The 27779-nt window shown below is 22.6% G+C and overlaps 1 protein-coding gene across 1 annotated transcript in view; it reads left to right on the top strand.

Annotated features, from left to right (window-relative positions):
* The window catches only part of LOC117174826 (cytochrome c1, heme protein, mitochondrial), a 39905-nt gene that overhangs the window by 10048 nt on the left and 2078 nt on the right, over positions 1-27779 (top strand). Inside the window, exons 3-7 of the mRNA XM_033364203.1 lie at positions 6642-6790; positions 8188-8320; positions 14490-14654; positions 14746-14859; positions 19805-19939. Coding sequence (XP_033220094.1) covers positions 6642-6790; positions 8188-8320; positions 14490-14654; positions 14746-14859; positions 19805-19939 — 696 coding nt within the window. The remainder of the gene's footprint in view (positions 1-6641; positions 6791-8187; positions 8321-14489; positions 14655-14745; positions 14860-19804; positions 19940-27779) is intronic.

The raw sequence follows: 27779 nt of genomic DNA, 5'->3' as shown, positions 1-27779 counted from the left end.
TTAATTTAATTGATTTTAGAAAGTTCACTAGAAATCCCTTGCAGTCTTCGAAAATCCTAAAAAATTATTGAAAATCCTTTGAAATTTTGAAAACTTAAGAATCTATTTTAAAAAGTATAAATAATTTGAAAGCCCTCTAATATAATTTAAATGAAACTTATTCATTAAAGTTCTCTTAAAAGAACCTGTTAAATCTCTAGAAATCTGTAAAATGCCTTTAAATCCTTAAAGATTTCAAAACAAAATTCTTGAATCTTTTTAAAATTCCTTGAAATACCTTAAAATGTCTTGAAATTTCATTTATTTTCCAATGTTCATTGAAGATGACTTTTTGGAAATCATGAAAAATACTTTGAAATCCCTTCACATTTTTGAAAAACGTAAAAATCCTCCAAGATCATTTTTAATGTTTTCAAATTCCTTGAATTCTGTGAAAATATTTTTAATCCCTTGAACACCGTTAAAATATTTTAACACTAGCACAAATATTTAGATTATAAATACTTCTAAATTTCAGAAATCCCATAAATCCTTTTAAAAGCCTTCAAAACTGTGGATGTCTCGAAATTCGTTGAAATCTTTCGGGTTCTCTGGAAGTTCTCTGGAATTCGTTTAAATCCCTGCAAATCCTTGAAATCCTTAAATATTATGAAATTTCTAGGAATCCCTGAAATTTATTTAAATTTTTTCCAAGGTTCACTAGAAATATTTTCAAATCTTTGGAAATCCTAAAAAATTCTTTGAAATCCCTTGAAATGCTTCGAAATTCCCAAAAATCCGTGAAAATATTTTTAAATTTCTTGAAAACCGATGAATTTTTATAAAATCATTTGAATTATTTTGGAAAACACTAAAAAAATTTTTAAAAGCCTTAATAGTCCTGAAAGTTTCTATAAATTTGTTAAACTGTTTCGGCATCTCTTAAATCCTCTGGATATGTTTCAAAATCTAAAAAAGGCCGTGACATTTTTATGAAATCTGACGAAATCGCTTAAAATCCATGGAAATTCTCTAAAATTCCTCTAAATTCCTTAAAATTCGTCGAAATCTTATGTGAACTAAATAAATAAATCCTGCATTTGTATTTTTTCTATTTTTGCATCAATCCTTCCAATATTTTAACTTAATTTATTTCTATTAATATTTTCTTATAAAATTTTCTATAACGATTTTTCTAGAATTATGAAAAAGTGATAAATTGATTATAGACCTATACTGTACTTCCTACAATATTTGTTCGTAATAAACGCCTCCAGTAAAAAAGATCACTTAAAAATAATTTTTGTCAACTTTTTATGCGAAATTTCTGATCATGCAGACCCTCAAAAAATGCATTAAATACATCAAAATGTTACATCTTACATTCAAAAATCGGCTTAAATTCAGAGATAAACTTAAATTAAGCAAAAATTTAACTGGAATCAAGTATCGTTTAACTAAATTTCAGAAAACGCTTAAATGTTGAAATACAGGTGCTGACCTTCTTAGATTCAGACAGATTTTTGCCGAATTTATGTTCATTTCTGAATTTAAGGGATAGCATTTTTAAGTATTCTCTTTTACTGTGCATATTATTAAATCAGATATTTTAATCCTTAAATTTTCTGCTATTCCTGCTTTGCTTCTTTTTTTATTGACATTAAAAAATATATATTTCGCAGTGTAATTTTTTTAGTACATGACTTTGTATCGCTATCCCTGTTCTAAAATTTTTTTTAATTATTGAAAAACCGATAAAGATATTTTTAAATATAGGAAAAATGAATATTTTCACAATTTATTTGCTTTCACCTTCTCAGTTCGAAAACATCCTCTCATTTTATAGCATAATATATTAATATCTAGCGTTACCGGACAATTTATAAAAAATTCTGATAATTATTAACTCTTATTTCAAATTAACGTTATAAATCGATTTGTTACTATAAAAAAACTTAGGTAAGTATAAAGTTAACAATTATAGTCCAAATTATGAAGTTTAAATAATTATTTTTGAGTTTTAGGATATACGTTTTAATCGAGGAAAAAAATTCTTGGTCATTTCTCGGTTTTTCCCGGTTTGCAAAAATTTGTGACGGTCATTAAATTAAAACAAACCGTACTCTTAAAGCTTCAAATTTTTTAATTTGAAATTATCAAAATTCAAAACTGATTTTTTATTCAAATACTAAAAAATGTATACAGGTTGAGAAACTGCAAATTAAACTTCAAATTAAAGAACTCAAAGTGGAAATCCTTTAAATTTTAAACTTTTGAAATTGAAGCTTAAATTTTTGTTTATTTAAAAGCCAAATAATTTGCATGTATAAAATAAAAGCTTAAAATACTTTTTAATTCAATTCTATTAAACAGCAAAATTTTAAACAATTATACTTTACAAACATTAACAATTGCACCATTTCAAGCTTTTTTAAAACACTTTTTAAATTATATTTTAGGGTATATCACACCACAGTAGATAATCATTAATTATAAGAACAAATATACTTAATATAATTAATTCTAACTTTAGTATATTAGCACGACTTTATTTTACACATAATCAATATTTTAAATGTTTGATTATTTACGTAGGTTCATTACCCACTATAGGGTTATATCTCTTTTAATTAATTTAATTTTAAATCGTTTCAAATTAATAACTGTTCAATTGTTATTTATACTTCAAAAAACGACATTTTCAATGACAAGTTAAAAACAATGTTAATGGAACAAAATGAACATTGTAACGTTTGAAGTTTTAAAGTTTTTAATTTTCATTATTTGATTAATAGTTGATCATTTCAAATGAACGATCAAATGTATATTTCTAAATATCAAAAATTTTTCTTGTTTCTAATTATAAAATTCAAATTATTTGGGTTAAAAATGAAAATTCTTTTTTTTTATCGTTGTAAATTAACCTTTTTTGTTAGAAATTTATCCCCTCCAATTGAAAATTTAACTATAAAAAAACTGTGTTGAAAATTTATTTAGTTTGGCAAAAAATAATTTTCTTCGTTGAAAATGATCTTTTTTTGTTTAAATCAACAGTTTGGTTAACCTTTTCTTCTTTATTGACTGAAAAATTTTTATTATTTGAAAATTCAACTCATGTTGAAAAATCGTCTTTTTGGATTAACATGGAAAACTAATCTTCTTCTCCGAACATTCAATTATTTTAGTTAATTTTTATCATTTAAGTTGAAAACTCATCATTTTTGTTTAAAATTCTAGTTCAAGATTAAAAATTTTATTTGAAAATTGATCACTTTGGTTAAAGTTTAATTTAATTTATTTACTGAAAACTTAACAATTTCTGATAAAACTTTAACTATTGTGTGAAAAATGTGTTTCTTTTTATTTGTTAAATTTTTTTTACTGTCAATGTATCTATTTCAATCAAATATTCCATGACCTTAGTTGAAAATTAATGTATTTTGTTGTAAATTCATATTTTTGATAGAAATTCATTTTCTTGGTTGAAAATCAGATTTTTTGTTAAAAATTCAACTATTCCAGTTAAAGATTCTTAATTTTAGTTCAAAATTCATCTTTTTGGTTTATAATTATTTTTTCTAACTGAAAATTTAACTATTTTATTTTTTAGTAGATATTTCATGTATTTGATTAAAACTCATCTTTTTGGTAAGAAATAAAACTTTAAACTCTTTTGAAAAAATTCATGCTGTAGGTTTAAAATTCATCTATTCCAGTTGAAATTCCTCATTAAAGTGTTCTATTTTTTTTAATGATATTTTTTAACTTAAAAATTTCACTATCTGGTTCAAAATTAGTTGTTTGCTAGTTGAAAATTCATGTGTTTTGTTGAAAAAGCAATATTTTTATATGAAAAAAATAGGGGCTTTAAATGGTTTAAATAGAATTTAATAGGTATTTTTGTATTAATTTTGCCTAAATATAAACCGAATTTTAATTATAGGAAGATAAAATAAAAATTTATTTGAAATATTGTTCAAATGCATGAACTTTCGAGACAAATTCAAAAAAATGATTAATTATGTTGTCACTATTGTTCAATTATTTCATTAATCGATGGTGCTAATATATTTGAAAATATTTTGAAACCTAATTTATCTTTTTAAAGAATGTGAAATATTTTAATGGCTTTAAAATATAAAAAACCACTGGGAATGGTTAAACTGCGATACGCCACATGGTGACAAAAATCCGAACTGGACAGAATAGGTACGATTTTAAAGATGCATTTTAATTTGTGCATAAATGTGTTCAAACGATTTTTTGTCGAGTTTAAATTATTTAATGTATACTAAAAATAATTGTTTATCGAAAACAAAGTGATTTTCAACTGATTATAAACTTAATTGGACTTATTTTGAAGCAAAAATGAACAAGTCAATTTTTAATAATTTATACATGAACAGTTGCATTTTTATCCAAAAAAGATTTAATTTCTGCTAAAACAGGTAAACTTTAAAATAAAAAAAGAGTGGAATTTTCGACCGAAAAGTTAACGAAAGAATTCAATTTTCTATTGGGTATGGTGGTCTTCCATTTCGCCACCTGGCGCCGAAAACTGAAACAAGAAAGAGTAGGTACAATCTTCATTGAAAAAACGAATAGTTTTAGATAGAATTTCCATCTTATACAGTGAAAAAACACATTTTTGTCAAATAGGTTTAAACAAACAAAAAAAAAACAATTATTTCATTAGTTTATGTAGCGAGAAATTTTATCCAGATTATGCGAAGTATGCGAATAATAGTAGATTTAGGGTTTTGAAATTGAAGTTTAAAAGTTTTTTAATTTAATAATTTTGTATTTAAATCTGATTCAAATGCTCAATAATTTACACGTATAAAATGGAAACAACTGACACTTTTAAACTGAAAAATTTTGAATTAAATGCAGTTAATCAGTTAAATTAAAAATTTAGTAAATTGTACAGTTCAAAGATTCAGATTCAGTTCTAATAATATAAACCCACGTTATCATTTTCAATTTCCGAAAGTCTAAATTGAAGAATGAATCAATAATTTAAAAAAATTTTAATTATATAATTTAAAGCAATTTTAATACAGAAACATTAAAAGTGGAACGATTACATTTTTTTTATAAACTGAACACTTCTTAAATTAAAAGTTAAATTATTTATATTTTAAATGTTTAAAAAATCCTCTTAAAATGCTTCCAAATTTTATTTTATAATCTTGAAACACCTGCATGTTGGTTACATTTTTTATCCAATTTTTTATTTTCAAATTATTTCAGAACTTCTAAACATCCTTTAAAATGAATCCAATTTTTCTAAATTTTTTTTGTAATCCTGCCAAATTAAACAAATTTCCTTAAAGTCTTCCACATTCATTTTTAATAATTTTGTAAATCTTTCTAAATCTTCTTGAATAATCACTCAAAATTATCCTTTCAAAATAAAAATCATTATTAATTTTCATGGGAAATGTTTTGTAATTTCGTGAAGCCATACAAAATTCTTAATTAATCTTTTAAATTTTCGTACGAAATCTCTAAAAATCTATATTTTGTTTTAAATTATGCCGTGGGCTATTTACACCGAAATTTTGATACTTATAGCCGAATTTTTTCGGTACACGTAGACACATTGTTTAAATTAATTCAAATCATTTCAAATTTTGAATTAAATCTGAAGTTTTTCAAAACTTCTAAATATTTCTTTAACTTCCTTGAATTTATTTATAGAATAATATGTGTTCAATTGTTTTTTATATACTGAAGTTTAACAATATTACTTAAATATTAAATTTTTGTTAATAGAACAATTAAAATTTGACGTTCAAAATTTAGTTTTTAATATTTTACTATAATCACTGATTTTAAATAAACAGATATTTCAAAATATTAAGTAATTCTTATTTTTCTTGATTAAAAAATTTCAAACTGAATGGTTTAAAAGTAGAATACTCTGGACTAAAATAATATGTGAAATTTAATATGTTTTAAGGTTATTTTAAAATTGAAAACAGTTTATAAAGTTTCTATCAGGCGTTTACATTTGTTTAACTAATAAGACTATCCAACTGAAATTGTTGACATAGTTTTTCACGTTAGAAACTGAAAATTCTAAAATTGCGAACTGATTTCGAATCGTCTTGTAAAATTAATTATTATTCACTTTTTAAATCTTACAGAACAATTTAATTTAAAAAGTTATTATTAATTTATATTCCCAGTTGATCAGCTAAAAATGTTTTTTATTTAAAATCTTCGATTTCAAACGCTTCTAATTTGTAATGGCTTAAATCTTTCAAACTGCATTTTAAAGTTCTTTAAAATCAAATGTATACTTAACAATTAAAATATAAAATTTAAATTTTTTTAAACTGGACAATTTTGGAAATGCGCATTCTAAACTGAATAATATCATAATAAACATTTTTATGCGCAAATTAAAATGCATCTTTAACCCTACTTATTCTTTCTAGTTCGGATTTTTTCTCACCAGGTGGCGCATGGCAGTTTAACAATTCCCAATTAATTAAAATTCTGAGATTTTCATAAATTCTCGTTATCGTTTTCAAAGTAATGTATATAACCGGCTCAGAACTCTATTCCCAATACCTGAAGAAAAATTTAGGCATTTGGAAAAATTTGAAATTGTGTGGGAGTTTTTTTCCTGGAAACTCATTTTTAAATTACAGTTCTTGACGTGTTTCGGGGCTGCAGCTGGGGGTGCTGGCGCTCTAATTTATGCCTTAGAAAATTCGTTACATGCTGAAGATGCAGTGGCTCATCCACCCAATTATCCCTGGAGTTTTAATGGTATGCTCAGCTCTCTGGACCATGCAAGGTAAAAAAATTTGAGGTTTGGATTTAAGAAATCTAGATTTTAACGTGAAAAATTCAACGGTTTCAATTCGAAAGTCTCTCATTCAAAAGTGGAAATATCTAATTGAATTTTTATAAATTATTTTTAACTTAAAAACTAACTTTATGCTAATATATTCGTGATTAAAGGCTTTTATTAAATTAAAAATATTAAAATATTCAATTTTCAACCCATTCATGTTGATTTTTTTTTAATTATGAAAAAATAATTATTGAATATTTAGCAATAATCTGTATGTGAGAATTGACGTAGAAAGCCTGGAATTGTTAAAATCTCAAAGAGCTTTTAAATTTTGAATGATACAATTTTAATTGTTGCATTTAAAAAATGTTTAATTTTTAAGTGAAATTATTTTAAGAGATTGAAATACAGAAGTTTCGAAAAGATACGAAATTAACTTATTACCGAAATTTCGGTACAAATAGAGAGCGCCTAATTTGAAACAAAATGTAAATTTTTTCAGATTTCAAAGAAATAATTTAGAAGCTTTTTAAGAATTGTAAACAGCTCTAAAGGAATAAAAAATACATTATCTTAAGATTCACAGGAAAATTGAAAATGATTCTCTTCATTTTGAAATTTTTTTTTTAAATATTGAAAACGGTTTAAAAAGGTTTATAAAATTGAGAAAACAGAATCTGGAATATTGATTAATTTAGATTTTTTACAATTCTTGTAAATTAAATTTGAATCTTTTTAAAACTATAAAATACCTCTTTAAATTACTCAATTTTTTTCCACAAATATTAAGTGTCTTATTGTTATTTATACATAACAATTTTAAGGACTTTTTTTATATTTTCTAAAAATTATGGGAAAAATTCAACTTATTTTAAAAAATATTTAGAAGTTCTAAAAAAATTTGACAAATTATTGTAAATCTGAAGAAACTTCTAGATTTGTGATGATAGTTGAATAAAATTTTTAAGCTTTTAAAGGATGTTGAAACTATTTAAGATGATATTAATTTAACTTCTGATTAAGGAAGTTTTCTAAAAAAATTTAATTTTACATTTTCTAATGTTTCTAGCTTAAAATTCCTTAAAATAGTATAATTTAAAAAAATTTGAAGTTATTGGATTGATTTTTTTAATTTAGAGCATTAAACTCTATAATTTATAAAAGTTAAAAATTCGAAATTTGGCACCTTCCACTTTACTTTTCTAAATTATTAAGCACTTGAATACAACAATTTTTAATTTAAAATCTTTTAAAATTCAATTTGAAAAGTACAAAATTAAAAAGTGCCAATTTGAGTCTTTCAATTTGTATTTAATTGTTTATTACTTTAAACTGAAAAATTTTTAGAAACCCTAAAAAAGGATAATATCCCACTTAAAAAAAAAAAATTTTTTCAGTATGCGACGAGGGTGGGAGGTTTACAAAAACGTATGTTCTGCATGCCACAGTTTAAAATACGTTGCCTACCGGCATTTAGTCGGTGTTACTCACACCGAAGAGGAGGCGAAAGCTCTTGCAGAAGAAGTCCAGGTTTGTTGATTTTATAATTTTTCACCTATTTTCAAGAAATGTCCTCTTTTTTCCCTTTTTTTTGCCTAGGTTTTTATTTTTCACTCAGATTTCATTTCCTTTGGTTTAAAATTCTACTGGTTTGTTGAGCATTTAATTATTTTGTTGAAAAGTTGTTTATTTTTTGGTGAAGATTAATTTTTTCTAAACTAAAAATGCAAATATTTCCTTAAAAAATCATGTATTTTGTTGCAATTTTCGTCTTTTGTGGTTGAACTCGACTTTTTTTTATTTAAAATTAAAGTTTTTTGTTCAAATATCAACAATTATATTTTTTGTTTAGAATTCTTCTTCTTTGGATTGCAAATTTAACTGTCTTCTAAAAAAATCGTATTTTCGGTTTGAAAATTCAACTATTTCATTGAAATTTAACTCTTTTGGTTGGAAATTTATCTTCGTAGGTAGAAAATTCAACAAGTGGGTCGAAAGTTTCGTTGAAGATTAAAATATTTTGTTGAAAATTGTTTTTATTTTTTTTTTAACCAAAAAATTAACTATTTTATTTTTCGCTGACCATTGATTGTTTTCAGTTGAAAATTCAATGATTAATTTTGTTCTGACTAATTTAACTGTTTTGTTGAAAATTTGTATTTTTGGATTGAAAATTCTATTATTTATCGTAGATTTATAAACTATTTGGTTAAAAATGAACTTTTTTGGTTAATTTTCATTGATTCTTCAGTCGTTTTTTTTTTGGCTTAAATTTCACAGTTTTTTATTTTAAAATAAAATCTCTTTTTGATTGAAATAAAAATCACATTGCCTGTTGAAAATTCAATTTTTTTTTTCAAAAAAAAATTTTTTCCCCAAAAAATCGTATTTTTGGCTTCATTTTGGTTGAAAATTCAACTATTTTGTGGAAAATAACTATCCTAATCAGAAATTTAACTGCTTAATTGAAAATTAATTCATTTTCTTATAATTTAAATATTGCTGTTAGTCTTTTTTGATGGAATTTGAATATCTTTGATTTAAAATTAAATTGATTTTTGTTGAAATATCAACTATTATCATTTTTACTGAGAATTAGTATTTTTTGTTTTCTAATATCAATTATTATCGACTGTTATATTTTAACTGTTATATTTTTCGTTGAGAATTATTCTTTTTTTTTAATTTATATTTTTTGGTAAAAAAATCATATTTCTTAATTGAAAATGAACATTTTTGATAAAAATTCAACTTTTTTCTAACAAAAAATCGTCCTTTGGGCTTAAAAGTTCAACTATTTGGTTGAAAGTGCATCGTTCTTGATTGAAAATGCAACATATTTTGGGTTAAAATATTAGGAATTCAAAGCTTTTCATAATTGATTTAATATGTTGCCCACGTTAATTTTATTTAAAAGAATTTATTTCCCTATTTTCATTACAAAAATACGTTATACGTTCCCTGATTATGAGATAATTGTAGACTTTGAAGTCTTTTTATACATATTTCTTTTTTTATTTTAAACCATTAAATTTATTGTTTAACCGGAAATTTTACAAATTACAGTTTAAACAATTTTTCATTTTCTATTCTAACTTTTAACTGAAAACATTTTAATTTAAAGAATTTTAAAATGCAGTTTTAAAGACTTAGCTATTAAAAATTAGAAGCATTTGAAATCGAAGATTTTAGATACAAAAAACATTTGTAGTTGATCAACTGTGAATATAAATAAATAATGATTTTTAAAGTTCAATTTTTAAATAACTACAAAATAATATATTCATAATTAAAAGCTTTTATTAAATTTCACATATTATTTTATAGATTTTGGCAGATTTAGAAACAACAAATCTAGAAGCTTTTTGAGAATTTTGAAAGGCATCAGAAGAATAAAAAACATTTCCTATGAAAATTGAAAATGATTTTTTAGTTTGAATAGTTATTTTTAAGTGAATTATCAAACTGATTTAGAAAGAGTCAAAAAATTATCAAAAATGAATGTGGAAGATTGTAGGGAAATGTTTTTTTATTTGGTAGAATTAAAAAAAAAATAGGAAAAATTGGAATCATTTTAAAGGATGTTTCGAAATTCTAAAAACATTTCAAAAATAATTGAAATTTTGAAAAAATGAAAAACAACGTGCATATGTTTTAAGATTTTCAAATAAAATTTGGAATCCTTTCAAGGATTTTTAAACTATTTAAAATAAAAATCAGGGTGACCGCTGGAGCGGAAATTTTACAAGACTTTTAGAATAAAAATGTTGTCCAACTTTGATTTCAATCGTTTCTTAAAAATAATTGTTCAAATCGTGATTTTTATAAATAATTATATCATTCAGTTTAGAATGCTTAATTTGAAAATCATTCACTTAAAAATTTTTCCATTTTAGATTTTTTATTTTTAAAAGAATATATTTTAATTTAAAGAATTTTAAAATGCAGTTTTAACGGCTTAAAAAATTAGAAGTGTTTAAAATCGAAGATTTTTTTTAAAAAACAGAGTGGCTGCCGGACCAGGAAACCGGGAATTTTACGAATTTTCAGAAGAAAAATCTGCCCAAGTTCGTTCTTAACAATTTTCAAAACAATTTTTCAACTAAAAATATAAATACATAAATTATTTTTAAAATGGATCTGTACTCTAAGTATAGAAATCTGAACAATAATTGATTTGGCCAAACAATTCTAGATCCGTTCGAAATTGGAGAATTTCCAAATTGTAACTATTTCAATCCGAAAGTCTTGATAAGAATTGAAATTAATATATCATTTGTTACGATAATTTTATTTGTAAATAACAATTTTCATGATTTATGAATAATATATTTTTAATTCAGAGTTTCAGGTCTTCCTTTATATTATTTTTTACAGTAAATTTAATAAATAAATTTATTAATCTATTATTCCTATTAATTTTTCTAGCCATTAAAAAATGTAAACGTGCGTTTTACTATTTTCACTTAAAAATAAATCCAAAATAATATAGTCATAATTAAAGGTTTTTATTAAATTTTAAATATTGTGAGTCTAATAAATTATTTAATTTTTATCCCATTTAAATTGAAATTTCTTAATTTAGAAAAAGAATAAGTATTTAATATTTAGCAACAATTCACAGTTAATTTAAGACGAGTAAATTAAAACCAAATATTTAAAACTAAACAATTTCAAACTGAATTGTTTTACATAGAAAGCTTTGAATATATAGATTTTAGAAATAACTTTCAGCGTTACAATTTTAATTGTTCTATTTAAAAAGTGTTTAATTTATAACTGAAATTGTTTACTTTTGATGCATAAATAACAATTGAACACTTATTATTTGTAGAAAAAAATTTGAGTATTTTTAAGAGATATTTAGAAGTTTTGAAAACATTCAAAATTAATTAAAAACTTGAAATCATTTAAAGTAATTTAAACGAAGTGTGTTAATATTATTTTCAGAACTTCTAAATATATTGTAAAATGAATCGGAGTTTTCCTACAACTTTTTAAAATCCTGCAAATTCAGGGTGGCCGCTGGCCCGGGAAACTGGGAAAACCGGAAAATGACCGGGAAAAACTTGAAAATGACAGTGAATTTTTTTTTTTGACCGGGAATTAAAAAAAATTTAGAAGAAAAATCTGTCTACGAATTCTTATGTTTTTCAATTATGCTATTATTTAGCTCACAATGCGTAATTCAAAATTTGTTTACTTTAAAAATTTTGCTTTTTAAATTTTTATTTCTAAGCTTACATTTTCAATTTCAAGAATTTTTAAACGCTTTCTTAAAGACTTGAACAAATAAAAAATAAAAGCCTTTGATTTTGGAAATTTTTGATAAAAAATATTTTTATTTATTAAATAAATTTTTTAATTTATCTGTCTTTTAAGTAATAAAAGGTGAGCAAAAACGATTTTGAAACAGTTAAAAATTTAAGAATTTTCAGATTTTAACGTTAAAACTTAAACGGTTACAATTTGAAAATCTTAGTCATTAAACAAATGTGAAGGTGTGACTGAAAGTTTATAAACTATTTTCAACTTAAAATAACTTCATAATAATGTATTAAATCAAAGGATTTTATTAAATTTAAAATATTGTTTCAGTCTAAACAATTCCATTTTCAACCCATTCAATTTGAAATTTTTAATTTAAAAAAGATTAATTATTAAATATTTAGCAATATTTTAATTTTTATTTAAGTCAAGTAAATTGAATTCTAGAATCTTTTTTGAAAATTTTGTTTAAATCTTTGAAAAACTTTTTAAATATTCTCCTAAAATAATTTTTTAAAATGGAAAGTTATTTTTAATTTTCCTATGAATCTTAAAAAAAAGTTTTTATTCTTTTGAAGCCTTTCACAATTCTTGAAAAGAATCTAATTTTTGTTTTAAATCTGCGAAAATCTACATTTTGTTTTATATTAGACTATCATTTCAAGTTTTACATTAAGTTTGAATATTTTCAAAACTTCTACTTATCTATTTAAATCACTCAAATTTCGCCCACAAATAATAAATGTTCAATTGTTATTATTCATCCAAATTGTGAAGAATTTTTCTGAATTTTGCAGGATTTTTTGGAAAATTGTAGAAAAAATTCAATTCATTTTGACAGATATTTAGAAGTTTTGAAAAAATTTCCAAAATAATTTTAAATTTAAAACAAATTTAAAACAACTTCTAGATTTCTCAAGGTTTTTAAATAAAATGTTGAAGTTTTCCAAGGATGCTTAAACTATTTAAAAAGAAAATAATTGAATTTCTAATTTAAGAAGTGTTCAGTTAAAATTTTTTCAATTTTCCAATAATTGATGTTTCCAGCTCAAAATTCCTTAAAATTATATAATTTTGAAAATTTTAAAGTTCATTGATTGATTTTTTAATTTAGAGCATTGAAAATGATAACGTGGATTTATGTTTTTTTTTTTATATTGAAAATTGTTAGTACCTTCAATTTTATACGCGTAAATTATTGAGCATTTGAATACAACATTTTTAAATTAAAAACCGGGAATTTATTTCGTCGATTAAAATGGCTACCCTTAAATTTAAAAAGAATTCTTAAAATCTTCCATAATTTTTCAAAGTGAAAAATCATTTTCAATTTTACGAAGAATCTTAAAATTTTATATTTTTTTGAAGTCTTTCAGAATACTTAAAAAAAATTCTAAATTTTTTGTTTGAAATCTGCAAAAATTTACATTTTATTTGAAATTCGGCTGTAAATATTTGAAAATATTTCAAGTTCTAAATTTAATTCGAATCTTTTTAAAACTTCTAAATATCTCTTGAAACTACTCTAATATTTTTACAAATAATAAGTGTTCTATTGTTATTTATAAATTCAAAATAATTTTTTTTTTAATTTGCAGGACTTTCTAAAAGTTATAGAAAAAATTCAAAAATTATTCTGAATTTACAAAAATTTAAAATCATTTCTAGATTTTTTAAGATTTTGAAATAACGTTTTAAAGCTTTTGAAGGATGCCTAGACTATTTAAAATAAAAATAATTGCCCAGCGTAAAATTACTAAAAATATTATAATTTTGAAAATTTTTAAAGTACTTTGCTTGATTTTTTAATTTAGACTATTGAAAATGTTAACTTGGATTTACATTTTTGGAACTTCAATTTTAAAATTTTGTAATTAAAGTGTTTAACTTTGAATTCTTTAATTTGTTGTTTATTGTTTATTAATTTACATGGAAAAATGTTTAGAAGAAAGTTTGATATCTTAAATTTCATTGGCCGTGAAAAATGTTTACGAACCGGGAAAAAACCGGAAAATGGCCGGGAATCTTTTTCTTCGATTAAAACGGCCACCCTAAAAAATAATTTAACTTTTTGTTTTAAGGAGAGTTCAGTTTATAAAAAAAAAAGTAATCGTTCAATTTTTAATGTTTCTCGCTTAAAATTGCTTTAAATGATATAATTGTTAGTAGCTTCCATTCTATACGTGTAAATTATTAAGCATTGAATCAGATTTTAATACAAAATTATTGAATTAAAAAACTGTTAAGCTTCAATTTTAAAAGTTTAGAATTAAATAGTTCCACTTTGATTGCTTTCATTGTCAGCTCAGTTTTTATTATCTCAAATGGACAAATTTCTAGCTTTATATTTCGATTTTAAAATTTCATTGACCTTGAAAAATGTTTGCGAACCGGAAAATGATCAAGAATTTTTTTTCTTGGATTAAAACAGGTGCAAGATGGACCCAACGATCTTGGGGAAATGTACATGCGACCGGGAAAACTGTTTGACTTTGTACCGGACCCGTATCCCAATGAAGAAGCTGCTCGTGCAGCAAATAATGGTGCATACCCGCCAGATCTTTCGTTCATCCAGAACGCAAGACACAATGGGGAGGTAAAATTATTATAAAAATTGATTCCCGATTTAAAAATACTACTTTACTCGAAAAAATGCAAATAAAAAAAAAACTGGACAATAATTTCAGAATTACATCTTCGCCCTATTGACCGGATACTGTGATCCACCAGCTGGAATTACCTTGAGGGAGGGTCAGGCCTTCAATCCCTACTTTCCGGGAGGTGCCATCGGTATGGGTCAAGTAAGTATTATTTTATTCCTCATAGAGGGAGATTTTTTACGAAGAAAATGTACAAAAAAATGGAAGGTTTTGAATATTTCTTTAGGGAGGCTATCCATAAATTTAATTTATTTTTGGGTGAAAGTTATTATTTTAATTTAAAAAGTCTACTATTCTATTTTCGGTAACTTTTAATAATGTCACTTTTCTTTCAATAAATTAACCCGTGAGTTAATATAACTATTTCTGAATTTTCTTAGATTCTTTTGAAATATTTTAGAGTATTTTTTAATATTTCGAGACATTTTTTTTTATGACTTTAAATCGTTTGAAGATATTTTTAAAAATTTTAGGATATTTTGAAAAAATTCTAAAGCATTTTCAAGAGCTGGGAATTTTTAAGAGTTTTTAATTTTAAATATTTTAGGAAACTTTAAAAGATTCCAGGGAATTTGATTATTAATGTCATTGATTTTATGATATGTCAAAGTGTTTGAAATATTTGGTAGAATTTCGGAATATATAGAACGATTTTACAAAATCTCTAAGGTTTTACGATATTTTAAAAGATTTCACATGGTTTTATCAAATTTTATAAGGATTTTAGAAAATGTTCTACAATTTCATGGCATTTTACAATATTTTTATTAGATTTTGAAGAATTTATTTACGAGAAGTGAGGTATTTTTTAGGTTTTCAAAGGATTTGAAATATTTTAGGCAATTTAAAAAGATTACGAGGAATTTATTATTAATTTAATTAATTTCAAGATATTTTCAAGCGTTTGAAATATTTGAGAATAACAAATTTTCTCGAACTTTAATAATAGTTTAGTATTTTTAAAATAATTTATTTTTAAAAATAAGGTATTTCTTAGGGTTAAAAAGATTTTATCCAATTGAATTCTTCTAAATTATCTTAATTCAATTGATTTTTTAAACTTTATTGAATTTTTTATTTAATTGATGTTGAGAATCTATTTTTTTAAAGATTTTAAAGGATGTTAAAAAATATTTTAAAGGATTTGAAATATTTGTGGTTACTTAAAAATATTACATGTAATTTTTAATTAATTTAAGTCATTTTTATTGCAATTTAAAGGATTTGCAATATTTTAAGCATTTTAAAAATATTGCAAGGAATTTCTTATTAATTTAATTAATTTCAAGGTATTTCAAAGCGTTTGAAATATTTGAGAATAAAGAATTTTCTTGAACTTTAATCATAATTTAGTATTTTTTAAAGAATTTATTTAAAAAATAAGATATTTCTTAGGGTTAAAAAGATTTGATTCTTCTAAATTAACTTAATTCAATGGATTTTTTAAAAGTTTTTATTTCATTGATGCTGAGAACCAATTTCTTAAAAGATTTTAAATGATATTAAAAAATATTTTAAAGGATTTGAAATATTTGTGATTACTTAAACAGATTACATGTAATTTTTATTGTAATTTAAATGATTTGCAATATTTTAGGCAATATAAAAATATTACAAGGAATTTCTTATTAATTTAATTAATTTCAAGATATTTTAAAGCGTTTGAAATATATGTGAATAAAGAATTTTCTCGAATTTCTGAAGAAATGGAACAATTTTACCGGGTCTATAAGGTTTTCAGATATTTTCAAAGCTTTCACGGGAATTTATAAGGCTTTCGAGTATTTTAATGATTATAGGGGTTTTTAAAGCTCTCAAGCTATTTTAACAAATTTCCCAGAATTTCACGACATTTCACCAGCTATCATAGAATTTCACGAAATTTAATAATAATTAAGTATTTTTTAAAGAATTTATTCAAAAAAATAAAATATTTCTTAGGTTTTCAAAGATTTGAAGAGATTCGGAATTATTTTTTCGAATTCAATCTTTTAATTCTTCGGAATTCTTTAAAACAAAATTTTATTCAGTTGAATTCTTCTAAATTAACTTAATTCGATGGATTTTTTAAAACTTTATTCAAGTTTTTATTTAATTGATTCTGAGAATTACTTTCTTTTAAAAAATTTGAAGAATGTTACAAAAGATTTTAAAGAAGTTGAATTATTTGTTGTTATTTAAAAATATTATAAGGAATTTTTAATTAATTTTTATAATGTAGTTGGATTTTAAAGGATTTACAATATTTTACGAAATTTTTAAAAGATTCCGAGGCATTTACAAAAGTTTTAAACAATTTTAAGGGTTTTTATCATCATTTTAGGGGATTTGAAAAATGTACAAAAATGTGGTTGTAAAGAATTTCATAGAATTTCGGAAGATAATGAAGGATTTTACAGGTTTTTTCATGTGATTTCATGGAATTTTATAATATTTTAATGGATTTCAAAGAATTTATTCAATAGCAGAGAGAAAGTTTGTAGATTTTAAAATATTTTTTACAATTCATTTAGAATTGGCCCTGAATTCTCATTAATTCTTCCTGAATTATTTTTAATTCTTTAAAATTTCTCGAAATTCACTCTGTTCTACTCAAGTCAATGGATTTTTAAAAAGTTTTTGCTTAATTCATCTTGAAATCTTTAAAACTCCCTTTAAATTCTTAGGCATTTTATCAAATTCTTTTAAATTCTCTTTAATTTTTTTAAGCTCATTTCAAAGTTACTGAATTCCATGAAGTTTTTTATATTTACCATTTTTTTAATTGTTTTTTTTCTTTTAATTTACCTTGAAGTTTTATGAATTTCATCGAATTCTTCTCGTTTACCTTAAAATCCTCTAAATTGTTTCCAATTTTATGGAAATTAAAGGAATGTTTTGATTTAAAAAATTGTTTCCGATTCATTTGAATTCCTTTCAATTTAACTTGAATTGTTTTAAAATCTTATGAATTTATCCTGAATTTTTTACTCTTCGAGCGGTAAAAAGTACTCTATTTTAGTTAAAATGTTACGTCTGGTTATTTTGTTAAGAATCCATTTCTTTGGAAAAAAAATGAATTTTTTTAACTTAAAACTTAACTATTTTATTCTTGGTTGATTTTTTTAAAATTTAACTACATGGTTGAAAATTTATTTAATTTATTGGAAATTAATTTTTTTACTAAAACTTTAAGTATTACATTTTTATTTGCAAATTGATCGTTTCTGCTTAAAAAATTCAATAATTTGGTTGAAAATCTACCCTTTTTAATTGAAAAGTTAATTCTTGGTTTATAATTCATGTTTTTGTTAAAAATGCAACTATTTTCTTTGAAATTTATGTTTTGCGGTCGATAATTCAATTGTTTTGTTGTAAATTTATCTTTTGGTATAAAAGTCATCTTTTTGCAAAGAAAATTTACCTTTTTGGTTGAAAAATCATCTTTTTGGTTGAAAGTTAATTAATTTTCTTTGAAAAGTCTACTATTATATTTTTGGTTAAGAATTCATCTCTTTTCATTGAAAATTCTACTAGTTTCTTGAGCATTTAATTATTTTGTTGAAAAGATTTGTTTTTTGGTTGAAAGTTAATTCATTTTATTTAGAAAGTCTACTATTTTCTTGAAAATTCAATTATTTTGTTGGAAATTCAATTATTCTATTCAAAATAGAATTATGTTGTTCAAAATTAATCTTTTTGGTTGAAAGTTAATTTACTTTATTTGAAAAGTCTATTATTTTCTTGAGAATTCAATTATTCGATTGAAAATTAAATTATTCTGTTGAAAATAAAATTATGTTGTTCAAAATTCATCCTTTTGGTTGAAAGTTAATTCATTTTCTTTAAAAAGTCTACTATTATATTTTTGGTTAAGAATTCATGTTATTTTATTGGAAATTCTACTATTTAATTGAAAATTGAACTATTTTCCTGAAAAGTTATATTTTTTGGTTGAAAAGTCATCTTTCGAATCAAAATTCTACCGTTTTCTTGAATACTCAATTATTTTGTTGAAAATTAAGCTATGTTATTAAAAAGTCATTTTCGTTGTTGTCATGAATTCATATTTTTGGTTGAAAGTTAATTCTTTTAATTTTAAATGTCTACTAATATATTTTTGGTTTATACTTAATATCTTTTGGTTGAAAATTATATTTATTTAGAAATTTAACTTTTTTTTGTCGATAATTCAATTGTTTTGTTGGAAATTTATATTTTCGTAGAAAACTCATGTTTTTGTTGGAAATTTTTTTTTTTTTTTGGTTGAAAGTCTATTTTATTTGAAAAGTCTGCTATCATATTTTTGGTTAATTCTTTCTTGATTAAAAAGTCTACTATTTTCTTGAAAATTTATCTTTTCTGGCCTATAATACAATTGTTTTGTTCACAATTGATCTCTTTGTAGGAAAGTCATCGTTATTGGTTGAAAACTCATCTTTTTGATTTAAAGTCAATTTTTTTATATGAAAAGTCTCTTTGAATAATGAAGTTCAAAATTCGCCTTTCACTTGTTTTGAAAATTTAAATACTTTGTTGTAAATGAACTTTTTTGTTGAAAATTAATTTTTTCGGTTTCAAGTTTCACTTTATTAAAAATTCTTAAAAATTCGACTTTTTAGCTAGAAAACTCAATTCTTTTGTTGAAAATTTACATTTTTTCGTTGAAAAATCGAATATTTTTTGAAAATAGAATTTACATTATGTGTTTTATCTTAGGGTTCTTAAATATTTAATTCTTTTCCAAATTTATGTAAAAAATCAATTAGTGTTTAATACTTTTTCTAAAAGTTTCAATGTAAACGGGAAAATTGTAATTGTTGCCCGGGAAACCCGGGAAATATCCTGAATTTTTTTTGAAGTTTGAATGGCTACTCTAAAATTGGAAAATGTGCAAAAACTTTTTAAAAAAGTGAAATTTTTGGCAATCTGTATTTTTTCTGAGAAAATAAATTGCCAAAGTTTAAAAATAATCTCATGATTAAAAGGTTTATTATTATAATTGATGTTAAATTTTTTCTCTCTGCATGTTCATTAAACTGTTGATTTTTATTTTGAAATCGTGAAAAAAATTCCTCCTCACAATTATTATTTATCCGTGTTTTAGGTCATTTATGACGAAGTATTGGAATTTGAAGACGGAACGCCAGCAAGTGCTTCGCAGGTGGCAAAGGACGTTGTCAATTTCCTAATGTGGACTTCCAACATGGAGCACGACGAGAGGAAGAAGCTGGGTCTCAAGGTAATTCAAATTTCCCCTCGAAATTAAAACTTATACTCAATTTCAGAAGTGTGTGGCGGCGCTAGTAGTATTTTTCTTCTACAAAACCATATATTATCACAGAAAAAATTCATAAATATTACAAAATAAGTATGAAAAAAAGGGTTTAAAATAATTTTTTTTGATATAGGAAAAGGCGGCATAATTGACGCAATTAAAAAAAATTGCACGAATATTGAGAATTTATATAAAAAAAATTATAAAAGAGATAAATAACGAATACACAAATAAAATTTTAAAAATGCCTAAAATATATATTATTACTGAATTATACAATTTCCCAAATTTCAAATACCGGAATAGATTTTTAATTGACAAAAAATAAAATCCTGAATTTAAAAATACCCCGAAAGTAAAATTCAGCGACTTCTAAATAAGGCAAAGAATTTAATTATTCATTTATTAATAATTTATTAATTATTTTCGGCAATTTTAAATCTCAGGAATAGAAATATTACAAACAAGGAATATGATAAATAATAAAATATCGTTTTTTATTTAAATTAAATAACGAACTCTTAAATGTGATATATTTTTTTTAATCAAATAGACTTTTTAACGAAGCTAAAATATTTTTACATTTTGTATAGTCAATATTTTTTATCTTTGGCAACACTCAAATTAATCGAAAATTATTTTCCGAAGTGCTGTAATAAATCCACGTTGAAATTAAATTCTGAAAATTGAGAAAAAAATAATGACTATTATAAGTTTGTTTTTGAATTTATATAAATATAATTTTCTTAAGATTCTTGAGGAAAAAAAGAAAGAAAGATTTTTGAATATTTCAGACGTGTCAGAAAATAATCTAGAATATTTTTTTAAAAAATTTTATTTTATAGGATCTTACAAAATATTATGCAAAAATCGAGTTTTTTAGGACTATTAGAAGCTGGGAATGAATCAAGAAATATTTGATAAATTTTTCTGTTTTATTCATTTCTATGAAATATTTCTTAAATTTACTCAATTTTTTATTTTCTAATTGTACTAAATTAAAACACTTTGTTTTAAAATTTTCTAAACTTTTGTACGAAAGTGTAGAAACTCGTTTCATATGTTTAAAAACCTTTTTTAATTTTCTCTTAAAGTTCATTTTTCAAAATAAAAAAAATGATTTAAAATTTTCACACGAATAGGAGGAAAATTCTTTCTCTTTTTTAATATTGTCAGATATTCTAAACCTTCTAATCTCTAAACATTATTTAGATTTTTCCTGCATTTTTTATTTATTCTGCAAAATTCAAAAAATTGCCTTAAAATCTTTCAGTTTCTACTTTGACAATTTTTAAAATCTTTTAAAATTCTTTTAAATAATATTTTAAAATTAATTTTTCGAAATAAAAAATGATTTTAATTTTTTCTGGGAACCTGTAAAAATGTCTTTTTTTAAAATTAAAAATGTAACTTTTCCATTTTTCATTAAAAATGTATCTTTTTTAGTTGAAAATTAAACTATTTGTTTAAAAATGCATGTATTTTGTTGCAAATTTGTCTTTTTTTGGTATAAAATTAATGATCCTGGATAAAAATTATTTTTTTGTTTGTTTTAAATTGAACTACTTTATTGAAAATTGATATTTTTTAGTGGGGTATTCACGTATTTTGTTTAAAATTCACCTCTGTTTAAAGATTTAATTACTTTGTTGAAGATTTGCTTTTTGTGCGAAAAATTATTTTTTCAAATTAAAAATGTTACTTTTCCATTTTTTTATAAAAAATTGATCTTTTTTAGTTGAAAATTCAACTATTTGGTTAAACATTCATTTTTTTTATTGAATTTTTAAAGATTTTAGAGCATTTTTAAAACTTTTAAAATCTAAGGCATTTTCAGGAGCTTTCAATTTGAAATATTTTAGAGAATTTTAAAAGATTCCAAGGAATTGTTTATTGATTTCATTAATTTGAAGGCAATTCAAAGCGTTTGCAATATTTTAAGATAAAGAATTTTGTAGAAATTAATTTTTTTCATTGAAAATTAATTTTCCCAACTGAAAATATAAATATTCTATTTTTCGTTAAAAATTTAACTTTTTTAGTTGAAAAATTCATATATTTTGTTGAGAAATCGTCTTTTTTGATAAAAAACTTATTGTTCTTGGTTGAAAACTCACCTATTTGTTTAAAAGTAATTTTTATTGAAGATTCGCCATTTTAATTTAAAGTTCAGTTTTTTTCTTGAAAACTTATCTAAATATAATGTGTTTATTAATTTTTTATTGTTGTTGAAAATATTAATTCTTCTAACCAAAAATTTAACTATTCGATTTTATGTTTGAAAGTAACATATTTTAGTTTAAAATGCAGGTATTTGATTGAAAATTCGTATTTTTTGGTAAAATAAACTTTGTTTAAAATTTTATTTTGACTAAAAGATCTATTTTGCTGAAAAATTAAACTGTTTTGTAAAAAACCGACTTTTTGGCTTCAAAGTTTTACAATTCGTTTAGAAATTTTTTTTGTGTTGAAAATTCTATTATTTTTGTTTAAAAAATTCGATAATTTAGTTAAAGATGAAGTTTTTGGTTGAAAATTAATATTTTCGTGTTGAAGATTCAACTATTTTGTAGAAAATTCATCGTTTTGATTTTAAAATTCAAGAATTTGGTTGATTTTCCTTTTCTTTTGAGACTGATCTCATTTTGCATACAAAATTTATCCGTTTTGGGTAAAAATGCAAAAAATGCAAAGAATTTGGTTTGAAAAAAATTTTAATCTTTTTTGTTTGAAATATCAACTATTACATTTATCGTTGAAAATTCATATTTTTTTGTTAAATTCAACTGTTTTTTATTTCAAATGTTTCGCTAAGAATTTACCTCTTAGTTAAAAATTAAACTTTTTGGTGAAAAATTTAACGATTTTGTTATAATGTCACTTTTTTAGTTGAAGATTTATTACTTTAGTTGGGAATTCATCTCTTTGGTTAAAAATTTATTTTTCAACTGAAAATTTAACTATTCATTTGTTTGAAAATACATGTTTTTCGTTAAAAATTTAACTATTTTGTTGAAAAATCTTATATTTTGCTTCAAAATTAAACAATTTTTTAGACATTTTCTTTCTTTTTGACTAAACCATCCATTTTTGTTGAAAATTAAAATGTTCTGTAAAAGAATCATCTTTGTGACTTTAAAATTTAGGAACTTGATTGAAAATGTGTCTTAGGATTTAAATTCTATAATTTTGTTTTAAAAAAATCCAAAATTTAATTCATAATAAACTTATTGGTTGAAAATTCATATTTTTTGGGTTGAAAATTGATCTGTTGTGTCGAAACCTCGTTTGAAAGCTGAAAAATATTATTTGATTAAAAATTCATTATTTTCGATTAAAGAGGTTATTTTCTGTTGGTTAAAAATACAACTGTTTGGTCAAAATTAATTTATTCTGGTTGAGGATTTAGAAATTTAACTATTTGTTTGCAAATTCCTCTTTTTAGTTAAATTTTAGAAAAAATTTGAGTAAGTTTGAGAGATATTCAAAAGTTTTGAAACGATTCAAAAATAATTAAAACTTACAAATTTTTTTTTCTAAATTTTGTAAAGTTTCACACGAAAATGAAAGACATTTTTTTCAGGTTCCTAGGAAAAATTAAAATAATTGTTTATTTCGAAAAATTAATTTGAAGAGATTATTTAAAAAGATTTTAGAAGATTCCAAAAATAGTAAAAGAAGAATCTGAAAGATTTTAAGGAAATTTTTTTAATTTTGCATGATAAAGAAAATATTCAGAAAAAATATGAATAATTTTTAGAAATTAGAAGGCTTAGAAGATCTGATAAAATTAAAAAAAAATAATTTTCCTTATATTTGTGTGCAAATTTTTAATATATTTTTTTTATTTTGAAAAATAAATTATAAGAGACAATTGAAAAAGGTTTTTAAAAATACAAAACGATTTCCTAAAATCTCTAAGAATATTTTAGAAGATTTTCAAGTAAAATGTTTCAATTTGGTAAGATTGCAAAATAAAAACGAACAAAAATCGAGTAAATTCAAGAAATATTTGGTAGAATTAAAAATAATTTCGAAAGTTCTCAAGAGAAGAAACAAATTTTCTTAAAATTTATGGGAAAAATTAGAAGATAGTAAGGTAATTTTTTTAAAAATGGAATGATATTTGAAAGTCTTGAGAAAAATTCGTCTCAGTTAATAATATTTTCAGGAATTTAAGACGTTTTAAATAGATAAAAAATATTTGAAAACTCGGAAACATTTTCGAAAATTTATCAAATATTTCTTGATTCCTTCCCAAATTCTAGAAGATCTAAACATCTTTTAAAAATACTTGAATTTTTCATAATATTTTGTAAAATCCTATATAATAAAATTTTTTTTTAAAATCTTCTAAATTCTTTTCTGGCACGCCTGCAATATTTAAAAATCTTCTAAATTTTCTCAAGAATCTTATAAAAATTATATTTCCATACATTTAATAACAAGGTGATAATAGTAATTATTTTTTTCTCAATTTTCATAATTTAATTTCCACATGGATTTATTACAGCAGTTCGAAAAATAATTTTCCATTAATTTGAGTGTTATCAAAAATAAAAAAATATTCGTTAATGGTCTTTCTTTAAAATTTGGCATACAAATTTTGAAATATTTTAGCATCGTTACAAAATCTAATTGATTAAAAAATTGTATAGTAACATTATATTTTAAAGCGGCAATATAAAAAAAAAGTTCTTCATCACTATATTTAAAAGTGTTTGAATACTTGGGACTAACAAAAAATAACGAAAAAATGAATAACAAGATCATAAATTAGACAGAAAAAAATTGCCGAATTATAAAATTTCCTAAATAAATGAACAAATGATTAAATAATGATTAATTAAATTGTTTGCCTTATTTATAATTCTATTAATAGCTCATAAATTAATAATCAATTAACTATATTCAGCAGTTATAAATTTCGAGAATTGGAATAATTGTAGGAATTTAATAATTCGTTTATTTTACAAGTCGGTTTTGAAGTCAGCGAATTTTAGTTTCGTATATTTTTAAATTCGCAATTTTATTTTTTGTCAATTAAAGCTCTTGCCATTATTTGAAACTTGGAAAATTTTCTAATTTGAAAATAATATATATTTTTGGCAATTTTTTCATTCATTTGTGTATTTGTTATTTATTTTCAAATTATTTTTTATAAGTTCTAAATATCCATTCAATTTTTTTGTTTGTTTGAATTATGTCAAATATGCCGCACGGCCGTTTTCAACTCTCGTGACGCATTTTTTTGCATTGGGCAATACTAGAGTATTTACAGGAATTGCAGTGTTTCATATACAGTTTAAAAATTTTTAAATGTATTAATTTATTTCAAACCAAAAAAAAGTTATTTCTACTTTAAAAGATAACTCTATAACAAAATACTGGAAATTTTCAACAAAATAATTTGAATTTTTAACATAGTAGTTGAATATTCAAACTAAAAAGACAAGTTGTCAACAAAAAAGTGTCATAGTTCATATTCTAACAAAAAAAGAATTCAATTTATACAACAAAAGAAAAGAATTTTAAAACCAAAAAGACGAATTTCAAACAAATAAAGATTTTTCACTCAAAAAATAAAAAAATATTTATCTAAATTATTGAACGTTCAAACCAAAAGACAAATATTTTTTACAAAAATGCAATTCTTAAACAAAAAATATGACTGTTCAACAAAAAATTAATTTTCCACAAAACAGATGCATTATTACGCAAAAAAGGGAAATTTCAAACTAAAAAATAATTTTGTTACAACAAAAATCGTGAATTTTTAACTAAAAAATATCAATTTTTAAACATGGAAAAGTTCCATTTTCTGTTAAAAAATGAATTCACAACAAAAAAAAAAAGTATTTTCCACTAAACAGTTAAATTTTCAATCAGACATAAACCTTCAATAAAAAAAATTCACAGTGTAGCTTAACTTTTGAAAAAGATTCTAGTCGAGTCTTCACGATCAAACTATGAATTTTTTTATAAGAAATAATTTTCTACCAAAAAAGTTGAGTTTTCATCCAAAAAGACGAATTTTTTCAACCAAACAGGATGAATTTTTACAAAATAGTTCAATTCTCTGCCAAAATAGTTGCATTTTTATCCAAAAAAGATCAATTTTATACTGAAACAGATAAATTTGTATTTTGATGGAAATTTCTTCTTTATCTTGAGTGAAAAATCCTTTTTAGTTAAAAATTCTTAAGCTTTTGATTAAATTCAACTGTTTCTTTTTTATTTTTGCTTTAAACTTAAGATCTTTTTTGGTTGAAAATTCAACTATTTTGTAAAAGAATAATTTTTTGTATAAATTTTTATCAGTTTTAATAAAAACTCATCACTTTGATTAAAAATTTGACTATTTTGTTAAAAATTGTTATTTTTCTGTTGTTGAAAATTAACTGTTTTGAACTGAAAATGCATGTATTTTGTTTAAAATTTAACCGTTTTTGTTAATGCTTGTTCAATTTTTGGTTGAAGATTTAATTTTTAGTTGAAAATTCAAATGTGTGGTTGAAAGTTCATCCTTTTGGGCAGAAAATTAATCCTTTTTGGTAAACTTAAACTTTTGATTTTTCGTAACACAAAAATAAGTTTCTACGAACAAAATTTAATTTTTAATCCAAAAAGACGAATTTTTTCAACCAAAAAAAATGAATTTTTAACAAAATAGTTCAATTATTTGATAAATAGTTGCTTTTTTATCCAAAAAATATCAATTTTGTACAAAAAGAGATGTATTTGTAATAAACAAAAAAAAATTTTTTTTACAAGTGGAACTTTCACCCAGAAAATATTTCAGTTCATTTTTGAACGCCAAAATATAAATTTTAAACAAAAAGTAAATTTTCTACGTAATAGTTAAGTTTTTAAAAGAAAATGGATAAGAGCTTAATTTCTAACAAGAACAGTTCCATTTTTATCAAAAAAAGATTTAATTTCTGCTGAAGCAGGTAAACTTCAAAATTAAAAAATAAAAACTTTCAATAAAAGAGTTGAAATTTCAACTGAAAAGTTAACGAAAAAATGCAATTTTCTATTGGGAATGGTGGTCGACCATTTCGCCACCTGGTGCCGAAAACTGGAACTAGCAAGAGTAGGTACAATTTTAAACCTGTATTTTAATTTTTGCATAAAAGTGTTTTTAAGATTGTTTTGTAAAGTTTAAAAAAATTATTAAATAATAAAAAGAAATCTTCATAAAAAAACAACTCGTTTAAGATTGAATTTCCATCTTATGCAGTGAAAAAGCTACATTTTTGTGAAATAGGTTTAAAAAAAATAAAATTATTTCACTATTTCATGTGAGTTTCAATGCATTGTAAGCTTAAATAAACTTTAAGAATAAGAATAATAGTCGATTGAAATTGAAATAGGAAATCTAACTTAACTTTTAGATAAGATTTTTAAATAGTACATTTTTCATGCCTAAAATAAAATGAAAATAATTTGTGCAATAAATGTATTTTTTCACTGTATAAAATGTAAATTATGTATAAAATCCTTTTTTTTATAAATACTTATTTTTAGTATCCAATAAATACTTTAAACTCTGCAACAACAAAAAATCGTTAAAACACTTTTATGCACAAATTCAAATGCATCTTTAAAATTGTACCTATTCTTTCTAGTTTGGATTTTCGTCACCAGGTGGCATATCGCAGTTTAACCATTCCCAGTTAATTAAAATTATTTCTGATATTCTCATAAATTCTCAGAGAATTTATTTCTCGGTTATATTCTCGGTAATATTCTGATTCTCGTTAGCGTTCTCAAAGTAATATAACCGTCTCAGAACTCTACC

The sequence above is a fragment of the Belonocnema kinseyi genome, chromosome 6 (assembly GCF_010883055.1).
Source record: "Belonocnema kinseyi isolate 2016_QV_RU_SX_M_011 chromosome 6, B_treatae_v1, whole genome shotgun sequence".
Taxonomy (NCBI): domain Eukaryota; kingdom Metazoa; phylum Arthropoda; class Insecta; order Hymenoptera; family Cynipidae; genus Belonocnema; species Belonocnema kinseyi.
The sequence above is the reverse complement of the archived record's forward strand: the minus strand, read 5'-3'. Positions and strand labels throughout refer to the sequence as shown.